General features: G+C 42.5%; 3 protein-coding genes across 3 annotated transcripts in view; 2 read left to right on the forward strand and 1 right to left on the reverse strand.

Moving 5' to 3' along the window:
* The window catches only part of LOC114662763 (sphingosine 1-phosphate receptor 3-like), a 30,120-nt gene extending 5,936 nt beyond the window's left edge, over positions 1-24,184 (forward strand). The window contains exon 2 of the mRNA XM_028816413.2: positions 21,887-24,184. Within this exon, the coding sequence (XP_028672246.2) occupies positions 22,025-23,143 (1,119 nt within the window). The 5' untranslated portion in view covers positions 21,887-22,024 and the 3' untranslated portion in view covers positions 23,144-24,184. The remainder of the gene's footprint in view (positions 1-21,886) is intronic.
* Positions 1-25,235, reverse strand: part of ap3d1 (adaptor related protein complex 3 subunit delta 1) — a 1,136,182-nt gene that overhangs the window by 551,300 nt on the left and 559,647 nt on the right. The gene's annotated exons all lie outside the window — the stretch shown is intronic.
* Positions 1-25,235, forward strand: part of theg (theg spermatid protein) — a 455,045-nt gene that overhangs the window by 254,503 nt on the left and 175,307 nt on the right. The gene's annotated exons all lie outside the window — the stretch shown is intronic.

Here is a 25,235-nt window from a genome sequence, read left to right on the forward strand (position 1 = left end):
ATCTCCTTGAATCAACCTACAAAAAAGAAAAGGACCTTGGTAAATTTACAGAGACTGTTAAAACACCTATACATAGTTCTGGATCACTATTGGAGAGAACTTTTAGACCAGCTACCCGACTTCTTGACATCCATCACCCTGCTGACAGTGACAGAGATCTGTTTCAAGTTATGAAACATCAAAATGAAATAACAGAGTTGCTTGTAATGCAACAAAACGTGGCTCAACTTCCACAAAGAGAAGTGCCAATGTTTAGCGGAGATCCCTTGGCCTATAGATCTTTTATTAGAGCCTTTGAACATATTATAGGAAAAAAAAAAAAAAACAAGCAGTTATCAAGACAAGTTATATTATTTGGAACAATTCACAATTGGAGAGCCTCAAGACCTGGTACGCAGTTGTGAGCATATGAGTCCAGAAATGGCATAAGAAGCAAGGCAATTACTTCAAAGACATTATGGCAATGAGGTAAGAATTGCTACAGCTTATATAAAGAAAGCAGTGGAGTGGCCACAGATTAAAGCTGAAGACAGTAAGGCTTTGAATACATATGCACTGTACCTTGTTGGTTGTAGAAATGCTATGTGCAATATCGAGTTTATGGATGAAATGAATAATCCAACAAATATGAAAGTAATTATCTCTAAGCTCCTTTATAAAATAAGGGAAAGATGGAGAAGTACAGCTGTTGAAATTCAAGAAAAGAAAGGAAGAAGGGACAGGTTTGTAGATTTAGTAGAGTTTGTTGATTGGCAGGCAAAGATTGTTAGTGACCCAATATTTGGAGATATTGAGTGCAGTAGCACTGAAGGAAGAGGGAAACCAAAATCTCTCAATTTTAAGATTTTCGATGAAAGGAAAAGCAGTTTTGCTATGGATGTAGCTGAAGTAGATAAATCAGAAATGGCTTTGGAAAGGAAAACTGAAGCTTTACAACTTGTTGATGCATTACAAAAACCTTGCTTATTCTGTGAAAAGAACCATACATTAAGTTGTTGTAATTACATCAAAGAACAGGCTCATGAAGATAAAATACAGTTTTTAAAAGTCAAGGGGTCTTTGTTTTGGGTGCCTCTGTCAAGGTCACCTTAGTAAGGACTGCAAGAAAAGAATGGTATGTCAAGAGTGTTCTCTAAAACACCCAAGTATTCTTCACATCGATAAAAAAGACACTGACGTCACCAGTGATATTCAGTCAATGGGTCACGAAACTTGTGGATATACTGGGGCCGGTGCTAATGAATCTATTCTTGCCATTGTACCTGTTAAGGTAAAATTAAATTGGAAGTGAAGTGACAGTAGAGACATATGCATTCTTGGACATGGGCAGTACAGCAACATTTTGTACAGAAGCACTTATGCATCGACTAAATTTAAGAGGCAAGAAAACTGAATTTGATCTTTGCACTATGGGACAAGAGAAAAAGGTATCCAGTTATATTCAATCAGATCTTGAGGTCTGTGGACTGGAAGAGACAAACTTCGTCAGACTTACAACTGTATTGACCCAGCCAAAAATACCAGTGAAAAAGGAAAATATACCCAAAAAAGAAGATTTGATAAAATGGCCTTATCTTAAGGAAATTCATTTTCCATGCATTGAAGCAGATGTTGATCTTCTTATAGGAGCAAACTCCTATAAGGCCATGGAACCATGGCAAATAATTAATAGTAAAAATGGTGGACCTTATGCAGTCAAGACAGCTGTGGGATGGGTGGTAAATGGACCCTTGAGACAAGATGTCAACATTAAAGCAACAAAAGTTGAACAACAAAACTACAGTGTCAATCACATTTCCATAACATCTATTGAAGATCTATTGATTCAACAATTTAATGCAGACTTTCTGTGACGATAAACCAGAAATGTCACAAGAAGATCATCAGTTCATGTTGGCTATATCCAAATCAACACAGTTCATTGATGGACATTATTGTATTGGACTTCCTACGGAACCGCTACTTCAGTGTTGCATTCATTTGTGTGCTAATTAGTAATGAAATGCTTAACTAAGTGGTCCTGAAGTTCACCCCTGCGGACCACATTAACTGAAGGTGTTCATTCCATCCACCCAGGGCCGTTTTAACCAATGGGCACTGGCCGTGGTCCCACCATGTTTCTGATACCAATGAATATTTCTGTTTTGCTATTAAAACAGGGACCCCAGTGCCCAGCTGCCTATGATGCTGTCAAGATGACCCTGCCTTCTGCTTTTAACTGGACTTCTGACTTTATTAAACAAGCTGTAATTCCCCAGTCTTTTACTTAGTGTGTGACAATTCAGAAATTACAAACTGGGTTTGCTAAATGTATAGGGGAATGTAGCAAACAATTGTGTGCATATATATATATATATATATATATATATATATATATATATATATATATATATAATGTGTGTGTGTGTGTATGACATTATTGTTCCTTTTCCTGTTTTTTAGGATTTTGCTCTCTATGTTCTGCTTATTTAATCATTTTCTTATTAATTAGCTTACAAGTGAATTTTATACTGAAGTAGCTGCTTCTCATTATGAGATGAAGAGTTGAGAGAGAAAGCTGACCAATTTAAAGACCAGATAATTAGGACCTGAATGACCAGGATGTGGTGGGTAATTTAGCCAAGATATCAGGGCCCATCCTACACTTTTTCAAAAGATATCCTTGGATATTTTATGACCACAGAGACTCAGGCCCTTGGTTTACATCTCACCTAAGGGACAGTATTAATTTTAGAGCAAAGTGTCCCTGTCACTGCACTGGGGTTTTGGGATCGACACACGGACCACAGGGCAAGCGACATATGATGGCCTCACCAACACATCTTCTAGCAGCAACCCAAACTTTTCACACCTAAGGACGGGCTAGGCCCAAACACACTTAGCTTCAGGTGGATTGCCTGTTCTAAAGGCATAGTTCAGATGAAAAAAAATGTATTGTGAAATGTAACAATAAATTAGTTTAAAAGAAAAAATAAAAATATGTGAGCATAAATAAACATGTCATGAAATGTTTTTGCTCTTTTATGTATTTAATTCAATTACTTCTTTACTTTGCTGACTTCACATACAACATGAAATACGGCTTGAAATGAAAACTCATTTTTCACTTGTCAAAAATGAGAGGGTGGGCTCTAGCAAGGGCTGTGTTTTGATTGGTTACTTGTCAGTAGGTTGCATATAAATCTTGGGGCATGAAGTGCTACACTTCTAGGCAGGCACCAGGTGTCCAGTTCAGACCCTTGTTGATGATGAATTCAGCACATCTTTAATTCAAGTAGCTGTGCAGTAATTCTGTGCAATTGTGCATACTCATTTCTGCCAAGATCACAACTGTGAGTATGTGCTGTGCTCACCTTGTGTTGCTCATGGGCATGTGCAAAGTTATGACCCCTCTACTGATGATTCACCACTCAACACACAGTAGTCGCTAGAGCCCACCCAGTCAGCCTTGGTGGGTGAAAATGACTGTTTGCATTTCAAGGTTTATTTCATCATAAGTGCAGTGCACTCTCACTAACATAAATAAATGATGAAATAATTAAATAAGCAACAAACGTATCATTCTGCATTTAACTGTTTATGCTTGCATACCATTTCTGTTTTTATTTATTGCCATAAAGTATCTATCTATCTATCTATTTCACAATGCATTTATTTATTTGCATATTTAATTTTATCCAGAATATTCATTCATACGTAGAGTTCCAGACTTGCATTTATTTGCTTTCGCTTTCCTGGCTCCATAAAGTCTTCTGGATCATGCCATCTAAAACCGACATCAGCCCATTTTACAAGCTGTCGCAAAGTACTTGGTCAAGAGAACACCACAGTCCCTGAAGCACAGATTTTGCAAATATACTGTCAGACATTATTTAATTCAGTTTATTAATATCTTCTTCTGAAGCTTTTCCCACTTTCATGTGGAGTCGCTATGTTGGACCGGCCTCCTCCAGTCTAGTCTGTTGCACAAGTCCTTACTTGATACCCATTTCTCCCTCAGATCCCCCTTCACACAGTCCATCCACTTTCTCTTTGGTCATCCTCTTCTTCTGTCCCAACACCTCCATATCCAGGTTTCTTCTCCCAACATTGTTTAGATAGAATGTGTACCCAGGGGGAAAGTTGGCTTTTTACAGAAGCACTTTGAATTGTACATATATGAATAGATTCGGGCGGCACAGTGGGTAGCGCTGCTGCCTCACATTTAGGAGACCCAGGTTCACTTCCCGGGTCCTCCCTATGTGGAGTTTGCATGTTCTCCCCGTGTCTGCATGGGTTTCCTCCGGGTACTCCGGTTTCCTCCCACAGTCCAAAGACATGCAGGTTAGGTGCATTGGTGATTCTAAAGTGTCCCTAGTGTGTGCTTGGTGTGTGTGGGTGGGTGTGTGTGTGTGTGCGCGCCCTGCAGTGGGTTGGCGCCCTGCCCGGGATTTGTTTCCTGCCTTGCACCCTGTGTTGGCTGGGATTGGTTCCAGCAGACCCCCGCGACCCTGTAGTTGGGATATAGCGGGTTGGATAATGGATGGATGGATGAATGAAGAGATAGATACATTAAATATATATACATACACACAATGACTAAAAAGGAAGAAAATTAAAAAGAAATAAAAACTGACATGACAGTCCCAGTATTGCTGTTGGTGTAAAGGAACCCCCTAGTCGTGTTTCTTGACACACTTCTGCTGAATTATTCGTTGACTGAAAGTCCTCAGTGTTGGTATGTCACAGAGAGGATGTGCAGCATTGTTCATAATGACATTTAGTTTTGTTTTAAATCCCCCCCTTTGCTACAACATCCAGGGGGTCCAGAGTGCGTCCTATAACTGAGCTTGCCCTTTTAATTAGCTTGTTGATTCGGTGGGCCTCTCTTGAAGTGATGTTACCAGCCCAGCAGACTGACAATCACAGAGTTGTAGTTGTAGAAGATGTGAGGGACATCACTACTCGCATTAAAGTAAATCACTCTCCTAACGAAAAAGAGCCTGTTTTGTCTTTTCTTGTATAGTTCCTCTGTGTTATGAGACCACTCCAACCTGTCTAATGTGGAGCTCCAAGTACTTGTAGGAGTGGACCACTTCTGCATCCTCTCCAGTGACCGGGCATAGTGGCTCTTTGCTGCGGTGAAAGTCAAAAACCAGTTCCTTGATTTTGCTGATGCTAAGATGCAGACAGTTCTCTTTGCACCAAGAAACACAGTTCTCCCCCTGACTCCTCTCCTCTGTCTCTTCCCCTTCATCAATAAACTCAATAAGTGCAGAATTAGCTAAGAATTTCTGCAAGTGACATGACCTGCTGTTATATTAATTGTCTGAGGTGTACAGAGTGAAGAGCAAACATAGCCTGTGTTATTGCAGGCAGCAAAAGTCCTTTTTAAAATTGGGAACCCATTGGTGTTTCACAAAGCTGCTATCAACTGTTCAGAGTTATTTATGGAGCCCGTTATGGATCTAAATAAATAAAGGTTCCTTCTGGATCCAGCATGTTGTTGGTTCTTGGCTTTGGCACCCTTATATTTAGGATCGTGTAGTCCAACTGCCCAGATATGCTTTTACACTTGACTCACTGGCTAAGTTAGATTAGATTTCTTTGTTTATATAGAGCACCTTTCAATAGTGAACACTATCTAAAAGCACTTCCATCTATAACATAACTGTTTCCAGGAAGCCCCCTGACATTGTTTAGGGCCACAGAGTCATTGAGTCAATGCTGGGAATTAAAGCAGCAAGCTTGTGATTTATAGTCCAATGCCATGGCCACTAGACCACACTGCCTACAGATGCCATTACATCACGGGGCACAATCATGCACACACACACACTTGCTCATGGTAGACAATTGCAGCTGACAAACGGACAACTGAAAGATCAGAAAAACGGCAGATTGTCATTTTCACAGCAGGCACAGCAGCACAATGGTAAGCCCTGCTGCCTCGCAGCTCCATATCCCTGCATTCAAATCCCACTTGTGGGCACTGCTGGTGTGGTTTTCCCTGTTTCTGACCTGGCTAAAGATAATAGAGCAGTCACAGGTTTTTTTTTTTTTATCTGTATATTTATTTATTTATTTATTGCCAATGGATTATTCTATCGGGCGGCACGGTGGCGCAGTGGGTAGCGCTGCTGCCTCGCAGTTGGGAGACCTGGGGACCTGGGTTCGATTCCCGGGTCCTCCCTGCGTGGAGTTTGCATGTTCTCCCCGTGTCTGCGTGGGTTTCCTCCGGGTGCTCCGGTTTCCTCCCACGATCCAAAGACATGCAGGTTAGGTGGTTTGGCGATTCTAAATTGGCCCTAGTGTGTGCTTGGTGTGTGGGTGTGTTTGTGTGTGTCCTGCGGTGGGTTGGCACCCTGCCCGGGATTGGTTCCCTGCCTTGTGCCCTGTGTTGGCTGGGATTGGCTCCAGCAGACCCCCGTGACCCTGTTTGGATTCAGCGGGTTGGTAAATGGATGGATGGATGGATGGATTATTCTATCATGGAGAGAGTGTGCAGCTTTGTTCATAATGGCATTCACGTTTGCCTTCATTCTCTCCTTTGCTTCTACCTCCAGCAGGTCCAGAATGTGTCCCGTAACTGAACCTGCCTTATAAATTAGTGTGTTTTTTCAGTGGGTCTGTCATGAAAGGACAGACTGACCATCACAGAGTTGTAGAACATGTAAAGGATGTCATTAATTTTTAATAAAGGAGCACAGCCTCCTAAGGCAAAAAAATTCAGACTTGAGAGTCCGTAGACTTTGGGTCTTAGGGACCAAGTTACCCAAACTATTCTATAACATTTTAGTAATTATTTACCGCTCTGATGCTGATCTTTCTGATCATAAAATAGGTAATTACGACTGCAATTGACAAAAAGAATTCAAAATTAATTGCAGAATTACGTATTTGAGGGCACCTCTAGAGTGCCTCTTTTTCTTTCAGGATTTGGCTCAAAAACTAATCAGCACATTGCCAACTCATAACAGGCTTATTTTTCGAGTTTGGTATTTTTCCGTCCAGCCGTTTAGCTCTAGACCATCCTCAAGAAACTGTGACACACAGACATGCACACAGACAGACACACACCCATCATTGATATCAGGGGACCCTAAAACGTTGAGATCCGCCGAAAACTAGAGATCGAAAATTTTGACGAATCTAAAGCTTTTGCTCCTCCCCCATAGACTATAGGTTATGGTGGGGGAGGGCGCAAAGCAAAACAATCTGTTCTGACTCTTCTTATAAAGTTCCTCTATGTTTCTAAACCAGTCCAGCCTGTCATTGAGGTGGAGCCCCATGTACAGTACTTGTAGCAGTGTGCCATCTCCCTGAATAGAAACCGGTCGTCAAGTTTCTTTGGAGCGGTGAAAGTCAATAAGCAGACCCTTAGCTTTGTACATGTTGAGTTGCAGACAATTCTCACAGTTCTCAACATGACTTCTATACTCTGTCTTCTATAAGTCATCCCCTGTATCAATATGCCTCATTACAAGTAATCCTCAATAAAATATAATAGTGCAGTAGAAATATTACAAGTACATTGCAGAATTCAAGAGTAGATGATATCGCATAATATGATTTGAATTTGTTCAGAGTCCTGGAGCCCTCGGCCATCAAGCTGCCTCCACCTATTGACCATTCCACAGCTGAGTCCGTGCTGGACCAGCCAATCTGATGAAAGGACCCCTCTACCCGAGGGGTCCTGCGATCCTCCATTAGAGATGACTTTACCTTAGGCAGGCAGAACAACTTTGCAGGTGGGCAGTGGCACCAAGTGCCACATTTGAGTACCAAGAAGATAAACAGAATAGGTGAGGGTTAGTAACAAATTAGAACTATCATATTACTTGTGTTTTAGTACTCATGACTAACAACAGAGATGCAGTCTGCACAGTTAATCAGCAGTTCTAGTCAGGGTGTGCTAAACTGAAGTAGTGAGTCTTCAGCTGGGATTTGAAAGCTGAGACCGAAGGGGCATCTCTTATAGTAGCAGGCAGACCATTCCACAGTTTAGGGGCCCTGTAACTAAAAGTTCGACTTTCCACTTATTTTATTAATCCTTAGAATCATAAGCAGACCGGCATCTTGAAATCTGAATGTACATTCTGGTTTGTAAGTCATGATAAGTAAGCCGGACCTTGGCCATTTAGGGCTTTATATGTTTAAAGGAGGATTTTGAAATCTGCCCTACACCTAACCGGGAGCCAGTGTAAGGATTTAAGAACTGGAGTTATGTGTTCGCATTTTTTTTATGGGTGAACTTTATCTGGACTGAGTCTAAAATGGATGAAATCCTCACAGTCAAAAAATGGACTGGTCACCAGCGAGATGGACTTTTCCTTTATCCCACATGGCTAAGACTCTGCACTCCACAACCAGCAGCTCCAAGCAAGGATGGGCAAACAAGAGGGGTGTCAACAAGCGACTTTCTCATCAGTGATACTACCAAAAGATGTTATATTAAAAATGCAATTGTTACCTTTTGGGTAAAGTATGCTAGTAGACTGTAAGCCACTAAACTCTGACGGTGCCAATACAGTCCCTGTCATTTTACATTTACTTGCTTAGCAGCTGCTTTTATCCAAAGTGACTTACAAAAGAGGTATGCATAATCGAGTAAACATCAGTATGGGGAACTATTTGGGGAAAAGTGTTACTGGACAAGGGGACAAAATTGCCCATCATAAGTGAAGAGCTCAGAACTAAATACAATTCCTAGGTTATCAAACCCAGTAAAGTCCTTATTAGTTAGACAGAAATTCAACTAATGAGAGAGTCTTCAAACACTTCCTAAACAAATTGAGGGAGTCGGAATTTGGAATGGAAAGGCAGCACCTTGTTCCACCATCTAAGAGCAACACTTGAAAACACTCATTAGCAGACCTGAGTGGTCAAGAAGGAGCATAGGACCTCCCAAGAGTCTCCATATATATAGGTGCCGACCCACTGACTACTCTGCAGGCAGGTATCAAGGATTTGAACTTAAGTCCCACTACAGGGAGCCAGTGTAGTGATCTGAAAAGAGAAGTGACATGTTCCCACCTCAGCTGGTTGAACACCACATGTGCCACTGTATTTTGAATAATCTGCACCGACTTAGTGACACATGCCAGTACTCCTGCCAGGAGAGAGTTGCGGTAGTCCCAATATGCCAAGACTAAAGCCTGGAGAAGGAATTATACCACGTGCTCACTCAGATACAGTTGGACACTATGGATGTTCTGTAAAGCGAATTTATGAAACTGATAGACCATTGCAACATGGTCAGTGAAGACCAGCTGGTCATCAATCGCCACACCAAGGTTGCACAATGACATGGCAGGTGTTAGCAACAGTGAAATGGGGTGCTTCATAGACAGACAAGCTGGGAGAATAAGAAGAGCAGGATAAGCTGGACGTGGTGCTCCTTCATTCAGGTTGCAGTGTCCGTGAGACATGCAGAGATTATAGCTGATACCATGTGGTCCTCTGGAAGGAATGACTGGTGTACATCATCAGCACAGCACTAATGGCAGAAACCATGGAACAGGATAACTGGGCCTAGTGAGGAGGTGTGCTTAGAGATAAGAGGAGAAGAGACAGCACTGATCCTTGAGGTACCCCTGTGTTTGCCTGGTGCACCCTTGACCCTCTGTAGACCAGGGTACACAGTAGGATCTGCCCAAGAGTTAGGACTCAAACTACCTGAGGGCAGTCCCAGTGATGCCAAGGTCAGAGAGGGTGGCAAGGAGGATTTGGCAGTTGACTGTGTCGAAGGCATAGGATAGATCAACAAAGATGAAAACAGATGACAAGTTGGTAGCTCTAGCCAGCCATAACGTGTCATCAATATTGAGTAGAGTCATCTTCGTGGTATGGCCTCTCTTGAGGCTTAACTGATTAGGATCAAGCTACTCTGTTCTTCTTGAGATGGGTCATTGACTCACTTCTTAAAGAGTCTCTTAATCTACCTGTGCTGCAAAAGTGAAAATATGGAATCCGTCAGCTCCCTTTCCTGAGAATGGAGTTGTTTCTAGCTGGAGCTCACTGGAACTGCTGAAAAAGCAATCACCCAGTAAGGGATGCCAGTCTATCATGGGGCACATTCCTGCTAATTTGAAGTGACCAATTCACTTGACACACTACTTTTGGGATGCTAAAGAAAACAAAAATGACTCCACAGACAGAGAAAGAGAGCACAAATCAAACCCAGTTCCCCATAGCTGTGAAGCAGCCATGCTAGCTATCTTCTCTCCTGCTACCCTTAAATTCTATTATTTTATACTACCTGGTTCATTTAGCATCTGTGGAGAATGTGCAGAAACCCCACAGGCACTGTAAATCAAGCCCAGATCCCTGCAACTGTAAGGCAGTCATGCTAAATGCGGAGCCACCGTGCTGTCCATACACTGATGCCATATATTGTATCCTAGCCGCAACTCACTTTGCCACTAGCAGGGAAGAACCTGCAAAAAAAGCAAATGGAAAAATAATTGAGCCCAGATCTCCGGAGCCTTGAGGTGGAAGTGCCAACCACTGCCACTATACAGCCCTTGAATGAATGCAGCGTTCTTTATGATTCATCTAGGTGGCCAATGGAAAGGGATAACATGCCAAAAACTTTGCACCAACTGTGAACTGAACCCAGATCCTTGAAAATGCTCACCATTGAACAATCACACTACCCATATGTTAATGGAGTATGTTCATTTTATATTTTCTGGTTCTTTAACATTGGCAGGAAGGAACATGCAGAGACTCAACTGTGATCATGAGCAGAACCCATGTCTCTTACTAACCAGTGTGGCTCATAAATTAAATTTTATTCATTTTATCTTTCTAATGATTCAGCCCAGCTTTAATAATGACAGTCAAGATTAATACCACATTTAAAGAGTCATTTGGCAGCTGGCACGCCGAAGTTTATGGCTCCAACCACAGGGGCCGGCAAATTGAAGTGACGCCATGTGGGTTTGGCGTGAATGTGAAGGAATATTTCACTAGGCCTAAATGAGCTGCTGCTTCTCGTCCGATCCTTGTCGCCCCCACAAGCCTTTCCCCTTTAGCCCAAATATTCCTAATTGTCAAAATGGTCTGTGGTGCCAGCACAGCCTTCTTCTCACTGCAGTCCACAAAAGTAACTGGGGTGCCGGTGGCATATTAAGGCGACGGCTTGTCTGTCACTGCCGCTGCTGCTGATTGCAATTCCATATGAACTGCAGACTGGAACATTAAAGGGAGAGGGGGACGGAGCCATGCTGCCGGGAGATGAGATGACAGTAAGAAGACATGAAGATCTGTTTCCCAAATCCTGGTCTAATCCCATGTGTGTTCCAAGTAATATGGCATACCACAACTACTCAAAGTCACCAGTTGCTGCTCCAGTTTTGGTTGTCTTCTGTTTTTTGTTCTTGCTTTGAAAATCTCCTCTCATATTCTACACAGAATTACCAGGGCTGGATTAACCATTAAGCAAAATAAGCAAATGCTAAGGGCATCAAGGGAATGGGGGGCACCAGAGAATTTTTCTTCTTGCTGGATTTACCATGGACCATGAGGTGCAAAACTAAAAAAGGTGCAGCTGGACCAGGTTCCACAAAAAGCGGCTCCCACATTAAATGAAAACGATTACATAAATGTGGTATATATAAATATCTCTCTATTATAATAAAAAAAAAAATCTTGGGACAAGACGAGATGTGACTTTTTGAAGAGACTTTTTGGAAGGAAGGCTCGCAAGACGGAGACATTTAACTTAAGATTCTTTCAAGTCATGCTGTACTTACAACCTTTGGAAGCAAGTCACACGAGACGGAGACTTTCGCCATGAGATTCTTTCAAGTCATTCCCTACTTACAACTATTTTCAAACAAGACCACGGTCATCAGGTGCATTCTGGCACTTAACCTGGACAGACACCAATCCATTAAAGGGATTACTTATGAACACACACACACACACACACTTACGAAGATCTAGTTTAGAATCACCCATTTATCTAAATATGGCAGCGAGAAACGATGAAGTGAAACGAATTCATGCAAAAATCGTCGGTCACACGGCAAATTGATTAAATGCCTATCAATAGACTGTGCTGAAACAGTTGGTGGTGATGGTGTGGAAGATGAAAACATCAATTTACAATATTCCATAGAATATCTACAACCATTAACACCATCTGGTCTTCCACCACACAAATTATAGTTGAAAGAAGGCTGTATCATAATGTTATTGCGTAATTTATGTCTGAGTGATGGGCTATGCAATAGGACAAGATTAGTTGTATTCAAAATTGGTCAAACAATTCTGACATGTAAAAATTTAACAGGTGACAAGAAAGGTAATGTAGTACGTCTTCCGTGGATAACATTAGACACCAAAGGAGATCTTGATATGCCATTTCTATTAAAATGTTTACAGTTTCCTGTTAGAATAGCTTTTGCTATGACAATTAACAAATCACAGGGACAAACATTCAAAAATGTCAGTTTATTTATTAGAGAGAAAGAAACAATTTTCACTCACGGCCACGATGTATATCCAAACATGGAATCAAAAATTCAATGCGATCTTGAAGAAAAGTTCATTCCAAATATTGTTTTAACTGACATTTTAAGGTAAAAATGAAAATAATGCATATGTAACAATTCCTATGAAAATAACAATCTTTTTACATTGTATATCTGGTTAACCAAACCCGGGGGTTGGCAAGCGAAGCAGGCAGGGGGTGCAGCCCCCTAGTATATACAAAAATAATATTTTAATAAGAGAGGTTAATGATATATATATTAATCTTGGAAATACAATAAAATTAGAATCTGGTAACTGCACTGCCGGAGAGACCAGATGTTCCACGTGCCTACTCGAATGAGCCCCCTCAAATTCAGACCCGAAGGGCTGCTGTGCACCGGGCGACACCTCAGCACCACACCAGTTCCGACCCCCAACAGGCCTGACCCCACTGGCTCTCTGGTGATTTCGACTCTTCTGGAGATTAGGCTCCCGAGGACTTTCCCCCCAACCCCCTTCATAATGCGAGCAGCCTTCCTATGGGTGGCTGCAGCAGAGCTACTCAAGCGGAGAGCAGAAAGGAGTCCTGTCTGCCGTTTCAGAGCTGCGTGATGTTTTTGTGGTGGCTGGAGTGCCAATCCTGCCACCAACCCCAAAGTTTTCCCTGCAAGTTGAAGGACCACTTGCAGGGCCTGATGCAGATTAATGTCATACCCAGGAAGTCTTGGGCACAGCCATCAGCAGTGTGTCTGTCGAGAGGTTTACTTACCTTGGCAGTGACATTCAAAAAATGCTAAACCAGCTAACCAAGTTCCTGAATACGTTTGAATTTTACACCATGCCTATATTTTCTTACTTGCTTTATTATTCAGAAGCTGGACAGATTTGGACCGTGCAGGTAGGAGGATTTTTATTTGTTTGGGGCTACTTTCCTCTTTAATGGGTATTTTATTCTAGAGACCCCTTTGATAGTTGTACATCATATAGTGCCCATTCTTTCTTACTGGTAGGATGTCTCGGTGAAACAGTGGTGACAATAAGAAATTAATAGGCAAAAGATTTTTTGCTGACAGATTAACCACTAGGGGGCCTCAGTACTTCACTAAAAAGCGTTGGCTCCGATATGCACACATGCTATGCTTACGCCCCTCACACAGGAAACTCCACTTACTTAAATTATCTAACCACAAGAGCATGAAGCCAATTGTCTCCTTGTATCCACCGCGAGACCCTGATGAGTCAACTGTCTCGCAAAGGGTGGCACAGCAAGTTAATGGTGGGAAAAAGACCAACATTCTCACAGTTGATAATAAAATGTTTTGGGCACTGTGCCACGCTGCCTGATAAATCAGATATTGACTGTATAGAGTGCTGTACTGTACATAGTAGTCAATGCTAAATACCATCCTAATGTACGTTAGGAATAGACTGGTGGACTGGTGCTGCTAAACTGCCCTTTACTCTGTGTGTGTGTGTGTGTGTGTGTGTGTGTGTGTGTGTGTGCGTGCGTGTGCGTGTACGTGTGTGTGTGTCCTCGCCCAGTAATGGGTTGGCCTCCCGTCCTGGCATTGTTCCTGCCTTGCACACCATACTTGCCTGGTTAGACTTCAGCTTCCTCACAACCCTGCTCAGTATAAAGCATGTTTGAAAGATGGATGAATGCTAAATAAATTCCAACATTTCTCCAGAGTGAACCTTTTAGTTAAGTGGCACACTCTGTGCCATGCTGTGTGTCAGTCAGAGGAGGCGGACTGTGCCAACAAGCACAGGGCTTTGCAATACTAAACTCCAGGGGTCCAACTGCATTTGCTTCTGCTAGTATGCCAAGTGCAGCAGCTGGAAAGTTAAATAGTTCACGTGGGATTAACAGATCAAACCTTATGGCTTTATATAGCGCCTTACAAATGTCAACACTATGACCAAGTGTTTTGCAGGTAAATTCTAATTAAATATTTATATAGCTGAAGCTGTGGTTGCTTATTTAACTTTGCTCATAAGCAACAGTGGCTCAATGAAGTGGAAGTGGAACCAGAAACCCGGTGGCTTTATATAGTGCCTTACGGAAGTAAATGTTACTAGAGCTTGGCGGATCAACTGTAGGACTGTTGAAAGAAATTGCAGTTTGAGTACTGACAGGTTTCAATGATTGTCACACAGTGAGGACTGAACCAAAGGTCTTGTGGCTTTATATAGTGTCTCACGGACTCTCGCACTCTCTACATGCTCTAGTACTGCTGTTTCATATTTATGCTCCAGTACTGCTGTAGTATCCATCCATCCATTATCCAACCCACTGAATCCGAACACAGGGTCACGGGGGTCTGCTGGAGCCAATCCCAGCCAACACAGTGCACAAGGCAGGAACCAATCCCGAGCAGGGTGCCAACCCACCGCAGGACACACACCCACACACCAAGCACACACTAGGGCCAATTTAGAATCACCAATCCACCTATCCTGCATGTCTTTGGACTGTGGGAGGAAACCGGAGCGCCCGGAGGAAACCCACACAGACACGGGGAGAACATGCAAACTCCACGCAGGGAGGACCCGGGAAGCGAACCCAGGTTCCCAGGTCTCCCAACTGCGAGGCAGCAGCGCTACCCACTGCGCCACCATGCTGCCCCTGCTGTAGTGATATATAGTATTTTTATATATATAGTATTTATATACTGTATACTTATGCTCTAGTATTGCTGTTTCATATTTATGCAAAAGAAGCGCTGGCTCACATCTACATACTGAATTAACAGTGAGGACTGAAGCAGCATCTCTGTGCCCCACAATCCTCTAGAGCCAATCAACACTGGCTCTTGAATATTCGCTATAGCACTATAGCACTACTCCACGGTTACAAGCACAATACATTTATTTCCGTATTTCTCCAGATGAGCCCCGGTAGTCTTGACCTAGTGGTTAAGCTGCGGGTTCAAATCCTACAACCGACACTCTGGGACTATGAGCAAGGCACTTCACCCTTTTTGAATTGGGGCTGGGGGGGTATAACAAAGTGTACTCCAAATGTTGTAAGTCGTTTTGGATAAAAATGGCAGCCAAATATGTAAATCGAATGTACAGTCTTGAAGAGCTGGTTAATGGCATGGATCGAAACGGTAATGTGCTTTATGGTCCCAATGGGCACAGGCTGTCGGGGGCCCCCAATGTTTCTGATGCCTTGTATTTTTTCTGTTTTTCTATCAAAACAAGCGCCCAGTGCACTACTTTGCACGGGAATCTATGATGCTGTTAAGACGGCCTGCCGTGCAATGATCAATAAAATATTGAAACTATCGTTAATTCTGTCATTACGCGTCCAGTTCAGCGCCTGTCTCTGTCCCAGCGGTCTACAGTTTTACTGCTCCACTTTCCGAACCTCCGCCTGCTCAGTGTGCGCGTTGACTCGCGTTGGTGTCTACGAACGCAGACCACGTATATTAAAAATAACAACGACCAGCAGAACCACCCAGCACGGGACCTGCTACCGTAAACCACGGGACTGGTAATCTAATTAAAGACTGAGAGATGAGTCACAACGAGATGACGTCTAAGTGTCACATTTGACATTAATAACCTGTTTAATGAAGGTGCACCTTGTAACACTCGAGGGTTTTGCATTCTGCCCTTCACGTGACGGGACCATTTTGCTTTGCGCCCTCCCAGACCATAACCTCTCGTATATGGAAGAGGATTGAAAGCTTTAGATTCGTCAAAAATTTTCCATCTCCGGTTTTTGAAGGACCTCGACGTTTTAAGGTCCCCTGATACCGAAAACATGGACATCTCGGTGATAGGTGTGTGTGTGTGTCACAGTTTGTTGAGGACGGTCTAGAGCTAAAATAGATGGACGGAAAAATAATTTTAATTAATTAATAATTTTAATTTAATTTTAATTTTGAATTCTTCTTGTCAATTGCTATCGTAATGATCTGTTTTATGAACAGAAAGAACAGCATCAGAGCGGTAAATAACTACTGAAATATTATAGAATTGTTCGTGTAACTTGGTTCCAAAGACGCAAAGGCTACTGACACGTCCATTTTTTTTCGTTTAGTTTTGTTTTATTATTTTCCTTAGTAAACGTGAATCCCTACATTTTTTTAACAGGGCATCATATGTTTGTCTTTCTGCCAGGACTAAAAAATATTAGGTTGCGTATGTAAGGGAATAAATGTGTATTCAACAATTAAGCTCACTGAATTTTTCATTTTCAAATGATTTTCTTGATGACATTTACATTTTACATCATTTAGCAGACGCTCTTAAGGGAATAAATGTGTATTCAACAATTAAGCTCACTGAATTTTTCATTTTCAAATGATTTTCTTGATGACATTTACATTTTACATCATTTAGCAGACGCTCTTATCCAGAGCGACTTTGTTAGTTTTTTTCGCATACCCCCTTGGGGGTCAGAGCGCAGGGTCAGCCATTGTACAGCGCCCCCTGGAGCAATTACAGGTTAAGGGCCTTGCTCAAGGGCCCAGCAGGGTAGGATCTCTTTTGGCACTGACGGGGATTCGAACCGGCAACCTTCGGGATACTGGCGCAGATCCTTAGCCTCAGAGCCACCACTTCGCCCCGAAGTGACTTCAGTAGGATGTCCTGTTAACATTTGTTTGTATTCAGCATGGGTTGGTCCCGTGTGTCTAAACCGGTTATATCTCAGGTGGTCCCGTTTTCTTTTTTACCGATAAGACTTTTATACCAACAGCAATCGCGTCTTAGATTAACTATCTGATGGCAGTTTCTAACTTAGCCCCGTATGAATGATTTTGGATGTACGGGCGAGTGTGCCCTTGGGTAGACTGGCACCCCCGTCCTGGGCTGGGCACCCACCTGTTAAATACGATTAAGTGGATTTGATAATGGATGGACTATTTATTACATTCACACCAGTAACCAGACTAGCTGAGTATTAGCGTCTTTACTATGTGTCTTGAGGGTACTGAGCGCCACCTAGTGGTTGTTAAGTAGCCTTCAATTAATTTCTATTACTTAATCGCTGTTTAGCCCAGAGTTCAATACAAGAGTCAAGCCAGCTATACCAGTATTACAAACAATATAAAAATGAAATGCTACAAATACAACACATAATATTGCAATATAAATATATGCACTATATTAAAAAATGCAAAGGCATAACATTGTGGCCCACCGCTTTAAATTATTGTTGCGAGTTTACTACTCATTTAATTTTTGCACAACAGTGCCATCTGCAGGGAGTTGAAGGTGAGCAGTCCCAGTAACCCACTTGTTCTAAATGCACAGACTTCACACTGCACACGTCTCAAAACAAGAGATCTTAAACACTTAATGGCAGATCCAGGCAGGAAACTCAAATCAAAGGTCATCATAGAGTGCAACAGAGAGAGAGAAAAATGTAAATCATTACTGGTTTATCGGGGAAAGTCCTGTTTAAAGATTAAGAAGTCCAGGGTCCAGTCATTTGATAGGGAATAAGAGCTCTGAGGAAAACGGCTCACCAAGGCATTTCAAAAGTTGGCACTGAAGGACCAGGGTGGCATGGTGGCACAGTGGTAGTACTGCTGCCTCGCAGGAAGGAGACCAGGGTACACATCCCAGGTCCATCTGCATGGAGTTTGCATGTTCTCCTCATGTCTGCATGTGTTTCCTCTGGGTGTTCCAGTTTCCTCCCACTGTCAGGTGAATTCGCTATTCTAAATTGGCCCTAGTGGGTGTCTGATGTGGTGTGTGTTTGCTCTGTGATGGACTGGTGCCCTGTCCAGGGTTTGTTCCTGCCTTGCTCCCTGTATATCAGCTGGGTTAGGCTCCAGCTCCCCCCAAGACAGGTTAGAAAATGAAATGACATAATCTAATTTATTTGGAGTTCGATAGATCCACGCATACAAAGGGCGACTATAAAGCAGAAGTGACATGGCACTACCTAACTTTCAAATTTATTACTGGGTGGCATATATACAAGCCATAAAGACCTGGACAGTGACACAAACTGATGAATATACACAAGCCTGGTCTGTAGTAGAATTAAATTCTTGACTTCCTTCTTTAAATTCCCTGCTCTGTGCCCCAGTAAGTACAAATTATCATCGATACACTAATAATCCAATTGCCCTTCATTCACTCAGAATATGGAACCAATGCAGGAAGCACTTAAAGACAGAGAAGCTCTTATCTGTTGATCCTCTACATGACAACCAATTTTTTTCAGACTCTCAAACATACACAGTATTTAATGCTTGGAAAATGTCTGGGATTAAAACATTTGAGACTTGTACATCGAAAATGTTTCTGCATCCTACGAATTTAGCATCTCATCAACACCATTTTTCCACTACTTTCAATTTAGCAAAGTTTCTTTGTCCAGTTTTCCTCACCTTCTATCTTTTTCTATTCCAGAAGAAATATTGATCAATCTTGAAGACTCAGATAGCATCTCCACAATTTATAAAAACATTTTAAAGTCCCTTCCTTTCACAGATCTCAAAGACACAATGTGGAAAGGATCTTTCATTTAATATTTCAGAAAAAGAGTAGAAGGCAGCCATGCATAGAATACACTCGAGCTCCATGTGTGCAGAGCATTCAATCAACGAAATGCAATGCACTCGATAGGCAATTTTATCTCATTTAAATTGTCCAAAATGTTTCTAGGGCAACACTCAACCTGTGAACATTGCAATCGAGCTCCAGCCTCACTGGGCCACATGTTCTGGGAGTGCACCAAATTAACATCATTTTAGAAAAAAATCTTTGAATTCCTCTCGGCCAGCCTTGGTGTCACAATCTCCTAACCCAGGGGTCGGCAACCTACGGCACAGAATGATTTTCAATGGCACTCTGATTAAATTGAAATATAGTGAAAAGTTATATTTTAATTACAGCGCACACGTTTGCGCCGTCACCTAAGTTGTGCGAATACGACTCTCACGTAAATGGAAACGAAGTGTTCAGTGCAGGCCGTGGTATGTTAAAACCGACTTCTTGTTATTATATTTTAATCACAGCAAATGCATTTGCGTTCTGTATCCCCATCTACGCTTTGCACATGCAACTCAAATGTACAGCGGTGGGCTGGCACCCTGCCCGGGGTTTGTTTCCTGCCTTTCCCCCTGTGTTGGCTGGGATTGGCTCCAGCAGACCTCTGTGACCCTGTAGTTAGGATATAGCGGGTTGGATAATAGATGGATGGAACTCAAATGTAAAGGGAAACCATGTGTTCGGTGCAGGCTGTGGTACGTTAAAACAAACCTCTTGTTATTATTAAGTAATATACTGCCCTAAAATGACACATAAAAGACAAAAACTTATTGTTTGCTCTTTTCAAGACTCTTGGACAAATGAATATGGATTTGTACAACAAAAGGATCAGGCTGTGTGTGTTATGCCGTGAAAGTGTCGTGTGTTGTACGTCAAGTGTACAAAGACATTATCAAACTAAACATCAGTCCACGTTTAAAAACTCTGATGAGAACAGTGAAGCTATAAAAAGGGCCGTTTCTGGCTTTAAGAACCAAACTGCTTATTTTAGTCAAACAATTGGAACCAAAAATAAAGCCACCGAATATAGTTACACAATTGCTTCGCATTAATTGATTAATAGCTCTGATTAATAATAAAGTATGATTAATCATATTTGAATTCTTGATCATTTTTTCTTATTCAAACTACGTATTTTGTATTGAAAAAACTTGCGATTTATAATTTTTAATACAATTTTTAATAAATGTGTTGAAAATTAAAATTTGACAAAACATTCTTTTCACATAAGATCCGATTATAATGGGCTTCAAAAGTATGCCCATTATAACCGGAACGATTTTGATGCTATATATAACAAAGTTGGTAGAATTATGTCAGCACGTGGAATAACATTGTAACATAGGCTCAGCACGACACCACTGAAAGGTTACCAGCCCCTGTCATAACCCATTCACAACTGTGTTTGTGTGGACCCCCAGAGGGGCCTAAAGTGGAGAAGGACAAACAAACTGTAATGGCCTTTACCTCACTATTGGCACGTAGACTTGTCCTGCTCAACTGGAAGAGTCCCACCCCACCACTTTTAAGTCAGTGGGTAACTGATGTCCTATACTATCTGAAACTGGGGGAAAAAATGAAATTCTCACGTAGAGGATCTGTTCAAATCATTTTTAAAATATGGCAAAATTAAATCAATAACATTTTAAAATAAGCTTCTATATATCAGGGAAAAGGATACTCTTCCTTCCTTGCTGCTCTTAAAGATTCGCTCTGGTTGTTGTCTCTCCTCTCTTTCTCTTGGGTGAGGTTTGTATTTCGGTTTGTTAAGTGTGACTTGATTGTATGAAATGTTATTTGCTTTTAATTAAAATCAATAAAAAACAAAAAAAAAAAAAAGAAAATGACATGACATGAGTGAAGGAGCAGCCGCCTGGGCAGCAAGTTTTATCTGCAGCCAGTTATGAATCTACGTTATGCCTGTGATGGGACTGATGGTTTAGTTTTTACAGCCCCTTTATTGTATTAACAAAAAAGATGAAATTTTAGATTTCACCAGAAATGACTGCAGACTTTCACAGGGCCGTCTTAACAGCATTATAGACCCCCGGGCAAAGTAATGCACTGGGGTCCCTACCTACACAACCACTCTGCAAGTCACAACATACATAGATTAGCACGGGGCCCCTATGCTTGTGGGACCCCCGGGCAACTGTCCAGCATGTCCATGCATTAAGCCGGCACTGGACTTGCATTGTTTTCGTTTTTTTCCATTTTGCATTTTTTGGTGTAATGCAGCGCCCTGCGATGGGCTGGCACCCTGCCCAGTGTTTGTTTCCTGCCTTGTGCCCTGTGTTGGCTGGGATTGGCTCCGGCAGACCCCCGTGACCCTGTAGTTAAGATATAGCAGGTTGGATAATGGATGGATGGATGGTGTAAAGCAAGTCACTTATGATGAGCAGACAGATATTACAAAGTCTTGTTCATGCTGGTGTCTACTCATCACAAGTTTCCTTCATGCAGTGGTGCCTATTAAACTTGTAGTGGTCTCTACAAGAGGTCAAATAAACAGAAAACCCATGACATGCAGATTCCTGTTAAGTTGAGAATTCTTTAAAAATGGACTATGTAGCTTCTGAAACACAAACCTACTCTCAGATTGAGTTTGCTCAGCCCTGATGTGAAGGATTTGCGTGTGTTTTGGGATCTCTTGCTGTTTGTTTGGGACTTGCAGCCATGCTATCCATTGTTGTTAAGTGACTAACTCCGACTGAGTGGGAGGTAAGAAATGAAACCGCAACCTAGTGGTTTGAAGCTCAAAAGGATTAGGCCCTATATCTGTCTACCTATCTAATTTAGTATGACAAATGTATTTCATAATTGTCCCATTTCTCTAAACGTCATCTGAAGAGGCTTTCACATGCATGTTGCACTCTGTGACTTGTGTCCTGCTTATGTTTTGCAGAATGCTGGCCCAGCTAGGGATCAAGTTATCTCTGTTGTCGCCCAAGCCTGCTAAGGGATGAGGCAGAGCTTCGGTTCAGGAGCTTCCCTTGCACAGTAATAACAGAACTGCACCAAGCTGAGTCGGCGAGAGTACATAATGGAGGAGAACGACAGCTTCGGACCGGAGGTGGGCATGGACCAGATCATCTTCGACCACTATAACCACTCGGGAAAATGGGGTCGACAGAAGAGTGCAGACGCCAGCAAAATGGTTTTGCTTTTGCTCATATGTGCCTTCATAGTGTTGGAAAACGTGCTGGTACTCATTGCCATATGGAAAAACAAAAAGTTTCACAATAGCATGTACTACCTCATTGGGAACCTTGCCCTGTCTGACCTGCTGGCAGGTGTAGCCTATGTGGTCAATATTTTCACTTCTGGCCAAAGAACCTATTTCCTGACACCCCGCATGTGGTTTATGAGAGAAGGTAGCATGTTTGTGGCCCTCAGCGCCTCCACTTTCAGCTTGTTGGCTATTGGCATCGAACGGCACATGACTATGGTTAACATGAAGCCTTACGATGCCACCAAGAAGTACAGACTATTCATCCTGCTGGCTGCTTGCTGGGTCATCTCCATTTTCCTTGGGGCTCTGCCAATTTTGGGTTGGAACTGCATCAATGACCTTCCCAGCTGCTCCACAGTCCTGCCCCTTTATTCCAAAAGTTATGTGGCCTTCTGCATCAGCATCTTCACCTTCATCCTTCTTGCCATCGTCATTCTCTACGTGCGGATTTACCGGCTAGTGAACTCCAGCAGTCAGAGAGTGGCCACCAGAAACAACAGCCAGTCTGAGCGCTCCATGGCGCTACTTCGTACGGTCGTCATTGTGTTGGGTGTCTTCATCGTATGCTGGGCCCCTCTTTTTGTATTCCTCATGTTGGATGTGGCCTGCAGCCCTAAGCAGTGCCCAGTCCTGTATGAAGTGGACTGGTTTATTGCACTGGCTGTACTCAATTCAGCCCTCAACCCACTCATTTACACCCTGTCCAGCAGGGAGATGAGAGGAGCCTTCTTCAGGCTGCTTTGCTGTTGCATGATGGACCAGAAGAATGTAAAGAATATCACTCTGGCCCCCACAGTGGACAACAGTGGCAGCAAATCAAGTGGAACCCTAACTCGAAGGGCTCATGACGAAATGGACTCTCCTGCTGTTCTTATTTCAGCTGTGCTTGTCAAAGCCAAAGGATTTTCTCAGCAGAAGGGCAAGAGCTAAAGCCCAAAATTTAACCAAAATGCGTGTGTGCCATGCAAAGGGGACTAATGAGAACTTAAAGATAGAATTTTTGTTTAAATATTGTTCTCATTTAGCAAGCCAGCTGACATTGGATTGGTTGGAGACTCCAGAAGTTCCACCTGTAACTTTTTACAAGGTCCAAAAAAACTGACAAACTGCGAGCAAATGGAACCGAGTCAAGACGCAGTGTCATCCATTCAAATCGAGAAGAACAGAAGCGTTCAATGTGCACACGGGAACTCCATATTGGAATACTGAGTGTAGCTGGCAGGAGTCATACCTGAACAGATGCCTACAGTTCGTTCATACTGAGGATTCATAATTTAGTAGCACAGTGTGCACACACACGTATATTCTAGGAGAGGCATCCTGAATTGCCTTGATTTGTACATTTGCACAGTACTTTATTATGCTGTACAGTGATTTGTAGCATACTGCTTTCTTTTTATAAGGTTTTAATTTATTCTAAAAAGTGACAGTTGACCAAGTCTTGGGACTAATGAAGGCTGGGCAGTTATTGCTCTCTGCACACTAACGAGTGCGTTTGGTTTAATGCGTATTGTTGCTACTGTATATAGACACGCTTACTCACTTCTCTGTTTGTAGCACCTCTCTATCCCCAATGATGATCCATATACTGTACGCCCAATTTTCTCTCCAATTATTGAGCTAATAAGCTTAGCTGCTAGGAGCTTCTCTCTGACTTCTTCCCTCTACCAGTCCAGGTGGGTCTTATTTTTCTTATTTCCTGTGATAACTAATGTGAAGGAGGTGAAACTGCTTAGTGATTTCTCATATCTTCATCTAAAACTAACATGTTACTCAGTGGCTAACCTAAGCAGTATACGCTGGAACTGTGGGTTCCCCCTCTCTTTTAACCCAATCTTTAGCATCATTCATTGACCACCAAGGAAGTACCTGCCTAAGACTGGGTTTGCATGAAATAACCAATAAGACCAAACCAGAGGAAAATACATTGTGAAATAAAATAAATATTTGGAATAAATAAGGCTTTATTCACTTCTGGTAGTCCTCTTTTACTATTGATTTTTATCTGGGAAATTACAGAACATAAATAATTTAATACGGGGGGTGGCACAGTGGTAGCACTCCCAGTGTTGCACAGTGATGGCGTCTGCCCTTGTCAGCATTAGTCACAGAAGCGTACACGTCAGTGACAAGGGAATGCTAACTCACGCTGGGTCTGTATGCTGTAGCCACCCAATTAATCAAACATGCAAATCTGGAGTACCCTTTCACAACGTCTACGAACATTACTGAATATGTGGAATAATCAATATGAGGGGGTGGCATGGTGGTGCAGTTGTACTGCTCCTGCCTTGCAGTAAGGAGACCAGGGTTCACGTCTCGGGTCCTCTGTGTGTGGAGTTTCCATGTTCTCCTCATGTATGTGTGAGTTTCCTCCAGATGATCCGGTTTCCTCCCACAGTCCAAAGTCATTTAAACTAGATGGATCGGTATTACTAAATTAGCCCTAGTGTGTGGTTTGTCCTGCGATGGACTGGCACCCTGTCCAGGGTTTGCTCCTGCCTTGCACCCTATGCTAGGTGGGATAGGCTCTGGCACCCCATGACCTTGTTCATAACTAAGTGGGTATGAAAAATGACTGAATTTAATACATGTGTGCCGAGTGGAACAGCATAGTCTCGCACCTTATTGTAAATTGAACTTGCAGATAAACCTTGATCTCTTGTCTGCTACGATAAAGAAAATCAAATCGACAGCTGGGGTGTGCAATTGCATTTTGACAAGAATAATTCAAGACGGGGTGGCACGATGGTACAGTGGTAGCATTGCTCCCTCACAGTAAGGAGAGCAGGGTTTGTGTCCCGGCGGGACCTCCCTGCGTGGAGTTTGCATGTTCTTCCCCGTGTCTGTGTGGGTTTCCTCCAGGTGCTCCAGTTTCCTCCCACTGTCTAAAGACATGCAGGTTAGGTGAACTGGTGACGCCAAATTGGGCTTAAAGTGTGTTTAGCGTGTGTGTGTGTGTTCACCCTGCGATGGACTGGCACCCTGTCTAGGGTTTGTTCCTGCTTTGCGTCCTGTGGTA

This window comes from Erpetoichthys calabaricus, chromosome 12 (genome assembly GCF_900747795.2).
Source record: "Erpetoichthys calabaricus chromosome 12, fErpCal1.3, whole genome shotgun sequence".
Classification (NCBI taxonomy): Eukaryota; Metazoa; Chordata; class Cladistia; order Polypteriformes; family Polypteridae; genus Erpetoichthys; species Erpetoichthys calabaricus.